This window comes from Myotis lucifugus, unplaced genomic scaffold (genome assembly GCF_000147115.1).
Source record: "Myotis lucifugus unplaced genomic scaffold, Myoluc2.0 scaffold_9040, whole genome shotgun sequence".
NCBI lineage: Eukaryota > Metazoa > Chordata > Mammalia > Chiroptera > Vespertilionidae > Myotis > Myotis lucifugus.
The window spans coordinates 1,774-6,559 of record NW_005880088.1 but is presented as its reverse complement, the minus strand read 5'-3'; the positions used below and the strand labels follow the sequence as shown (position 1 = coordinate 6,559).

The following is a 4,786-nucleotide window of genomic DNA, read 5'->3' as shown; positions in this document are numbered from 1 at the left end:
ACTCTAATGCAGATGAAGTGCTTCTTTTCTTAGTTTAAAATAATCTGCCTCCCAAATATCATTACTCCACTGTTCACTTTCTAGTTCCAATATCTGGAGGCTTAGAATAAAATCAGATTAATGGAAATATGATTGTACTTATAGTTCTAAAACAGTTTTCCTCTCTCATTAAGAGCATTTAAAGTATCTAAAAGAAATTGCTTAACCTTTAGTTAATAAATAGTAGCAATGATAAATTTAATAACTTGCATTACTTTATCATCAATATTATCTTCTTCGTAAAATTATCCACATTATACAATACTCCAACTAGTGAAAGAAGCAAATGATCTGTTATATAAGAGAACTTAGATTGAACATGTTAAAAATACAATTTCGTTCTTTAAACTTAAAGTATATGTTATTACCTAATATATCCTATTATTAAAAATATTAACAAAATTTTTACCGCCTAAGTAAATCTTATCAACAAATAGACTTCAAAGAGGATATATTTCTTACTTACCTAACAGCTGATGTTAGCTTAGCAGTATTGTCAGAAAGCATACTTATGGCTCCTTCATCTTCCCCTTCTAGTCCCTGGGAAGGAAAAAAGTCCTAGTAACTACTCACACATCCCAAAACCCAAGCATAAAAATCAATATATTTTTAACATCACTGGTAAACAGTAAGATTTAGGTCACCAAAAATAATAATTCTTCTCCTCTAAGGAATAAACATATGTCTTTTGACAATTAGAGAAAAGTTCTAGCCACCAACAGCCCAATAAATGGTTGATGACTACAAAAAGGATCAGCTGGCATTTCAGATAAAGAAATTGACCCAGAAACTTTTCACAGGTCACAGAGCAATAAATAGTAGAGCTAAAATCTAAAGTTAGATCAAAGTAGCACTAAAACATATATTTCTAAAATAAAGCTGCATTTTATATATATACTAGAGGCCCAGTGCACGAAATTCATGGGGGTGGGGGGAAGGGTGTCCTCAGCCCAGCCTGCACCCTCTCCAATCTCGGACCCCTCGAGTGACATCCCTCTCACAATCCAGGACTGCTGGCTCCCAACCACTCGCCTGCCTGCCTGCCTGATTGCCCCTAACTGCTTCTGCCTGCCAGCCTGATCACCCCCTAACCACTTCCCTGCCAGCCTAATCGATGCCTAACTGCTCCCCTGCCGGTCAGATTGCCCATAACTGCCCTCCCCCGCTGGCCACCTTGTGGGGGCCATTTTTGATCACATGGGGGTGGCCATCTTGTGTGTTGGGGTGGTGGTCAATTTGCATATTACTCTTTTATTAGACATGATTTAAATAATAAATTAGTATTATTTAAAAAAAGATATTTGCTCTAGCCCTAGCCGGTTTGGCTCAGTGGACAGAGCGTCAGCCTGGGAACTGAAAGGTCCCAGGTTCAATTCTGGTCAAGGGCACATGCCCAGGTTGTGGGCTCGATCTCCAGTGGGGGACTTGCAGGAGGCAGCCAATCCATGATTCTCTCTCATCATGGATGTTTCTATCTCTCTCTCCCTCTTCCTTCCTCTCTGAAATCAATAAAAATATATTTAAAAAATATTTGCTCTACTCAGTATTTAGATTTCATTATGAAAAACATCTTTTATATAAGTTGATGTATTTTTTTTTCTTTTTTAATTAAAGCAATGAATGGTCTTGAATTTTTAGGAGAAGAAAAAGTTAACTTCTTTCTCCTTCCAGATGCCCTTCTGCTTCCCTATAATTCTAAAAAAGTAAACAGAATCTTACCATAATGCTTTTAAGTCGTTTAACTTCATCTTCCTGTGCTCTGTAAGATTCTAGTTCTTGTTGAACTGATTCTGCAACTTCTGGGAATGGACTGAAACAGTATTGAACAGAAGCGGTTAATATCCAAAATTTATTGAGAACTCAAGACAACTCCAAAAAAATCCAAACAATTCAACTAAAAAGTGGGCAGAGGACCTGAATAGACACTTCTCCAAAAAGGACATACAATTGGCCAACAGACATGAAAAGATGCTCAACGTCACTAATTATAGGAGAAAAGCAAGGATGTATCACTTCATACCAGTCAAAAGGCTATCTCATGCACTCTTGGTGGGACTGCAAATTGGTGAAGCCAATGAAGGCTGGATGACTCTGGGCAAGTTACTTTAATTATCTCAATCTTCATCACAACCTTCTGAAATAGAGCAATAGGTAGAATTATCATCCCTACATTTTACTGATGGGGAAACGGAAACTCAGAGAGATTTAAGTCAGCTGTTTCACTTCATGCTGTCTCCCCGTGTCCTTTGTGCCCACCTTACTCTTTAGTACAATATTTAGAGAGAGTTATTCACAGCTATTCCTACTTGTAAACAAAAATTTAAAGTTCTTACTATTCATTTGATCTTCTGAATTGATCCTAAACATAAGGTCTAAAGAAAATATTTAAAATTTCCATATTTGAGTGAAGAGATTTTTTTCTTAAGCTTTTTCTCTATTAGGAAATATAAATTTTAACGTTAACTTTAAAATATCCTAGATCCTCTATAAATAATGTACATGTAACTTCTTGTACTTCACCATTCTGGAAGGAAATGTACACTATGAAATTCTAAAGAGGAGAGAATTATTTAAAATAAAGTAAATCTTAACAGTACTCAAATTTGCCATAGTCAGAAAGAGGAAGATAGTGGCTTTCTCTGTACAGAGAAAGTAAAATTCTTTGCTATAATGATTTTCCAGAGTTAAAAACTTAAAACATACCAAAAACCCCCCCAACATTTGAAACTTTATATACTACTTCTCTTTCAACATAAATGAGGCCAAAAAGAACAGCCATATCAAGGATATAGATAGATATAGATACAGTAACACAAAGTATTCAAAATAATATAATATTTTTTAACTGTTTCTCTCAGAGGAATAATTTTTGTTTAGAATGTTTCTCTAGCTATAATGACCACTTGCTAAGTTTTCTAACAGTTAGCGAGCCTACAATGTAGTCTAAACTTCCAAACGACAGGACAACATCTAAGAACTGTGTATCTGCCTACAAATAAATCACAAGACAAATTGTTTTGATTTTTTTACCTATTATTTCTAATGTACTTAAATAAATCTGGTTTTCAGGCTCAGGCATTCTTTCCACAGATATATAAAACTGGGTTTGCATGAAGGCAAATGGGACAAAAAAAGGAAAATCAGACCTAAATGGTTTCCCTATCACAAAAACCCATTTTAATGAAAGGCAGAAATGGTCTTAATGAAGGTCAGCGGGGATACAACAAAATTTAGAAAAACTATCTGTAAAATCTACAAGATCATACGGTATGAGCTTCATGAATGGGGAATTGGCTACCACAAAATAACAAAAAACAACTAAGGAGTCAGGAAGAAATCGGGCAATGAAGACACAAATCTATGGACTATTATATATAGCTCCTATTCATTGTGTAGATGAACTATGACCTTTTGGATTGTTTTTTAAATAATATAAATTAAGTCAGATGACATCTTCATTTCTTTTTAATGGGAAAATCTCTTATTTAATTATGTTTTTCTTACTTACCTTCCTTTATGTTTCTGCCAAAATTTGTCAACTGGAGTTAAATCATAAGACTTCTTGTTTTTTCTCTTTGGTCTAGCACCAGCTGGAGTATTTTCCAATCCTGAAGATTCTTCCAAATTAACTCTGTTTAAGTGAAAATCCTAAGAAAAAGTAATCCTGTATTAAATAATAGTTTTCTGAATTTAGAACCATAACATTTCCTACAACAAGGAAAATAACAGATTCTTGATGCTTTTTCTAATATTTTCAAGGACAAAACACAGGATCTGAAATTTAGAAGACCTCTTTTCAATGTATTTTTACACACAAATGTACTTTTTTTCACAAATGTACTTTTGTGTATATATGAAGCAGTAGCTGTATAGGATTAGAATTTCAAATATATGTAAAAACCATGTTAAGATTCTTGTGTATAATAGAAAAATATTTTTTTCATATGCCAGCATAGACATATTCTTTTAATTTTACTTTTAACAATGAGATTACATCATATTTTTGCCATACCTTTCTCATTTAATAATATATTTTAGAACTCTTTCTCTATTTTATATGCACAGCTACCTCATTTTTATCATGTCAACATAGTAGTCCAATATTCAGCTCTACCTATTTATTTGACCAGACCTCTTGATGCTTAGTTGTTTCCAATACAATCTTAAATATGATTTTTAAATTCATAGAGTCTAACATTAAGATTTGTTACTTGATGATGGATTGCACCTTTAAAAAATTCCAACAGAAGCTACAATAACTGTACTCACATTCAAATAAGTTCTAAGAGCTAGTCAGAAAAGTAGTTGTTAAAGTTTTCTGCCTAGAATTAATTTTACTCCTATGAGGCTTGAATATTATTTTTTGCCCTTTCTCAAAATACAACAACAAACAAAATAAATAAATAAATAAAAGTAAATTTTTTTTTTCTATTCTTGCATTTGACCTGTGGGTTCCTTCATGTAATAGCAGTATTTTATGGTTCAACTCTACTCTGAATAGCTAGCTAGAGATAAAACATTGCTATCAATAAATGAGTAAATAATGATGAGCAAGAAAGAAATTACATGGATAAATTATCTAGCATGATACAATCATCTTAGTTCTAAGATATAAGTTTTAACTAATGATTTAACTTCCAGGTCTTAGCAAATTCAATGTACTGGATACAATTTAATCTCCTCTTGATAAAACAAAATCATCAGTACTGAGTCTAGAGCCTTAGACCATACCCTGTAACTTTCTCAA

At 33.3% G+C, this 4,786-nt stretch overlaps 1 protein-coding gene across 1 annotated transcript; it reads right to left on the bottom strand.

The window, feature by feature from the left end:
* Positions 1-486: 486 nt before the first annotated feature.
* On the bottom strand, positions 487-3,687 carry LOC102419398 (sec1 family domain-containing protein 1-like; the record flags this gene model as incomplete). The annotated part of the gene is made up of 3 exons (XM_006109380.3): positions 487-579; positions 1,759-1,849; positions 3,548-3,687. Coding segments are annotated over 3 exons (309 nt in total), but the record flags the coding sequence as incomplete, so codon positions are not given.
* Between the last annotated feature and the right edge of the window lie 1,099 nt (positions 3,688-4,786).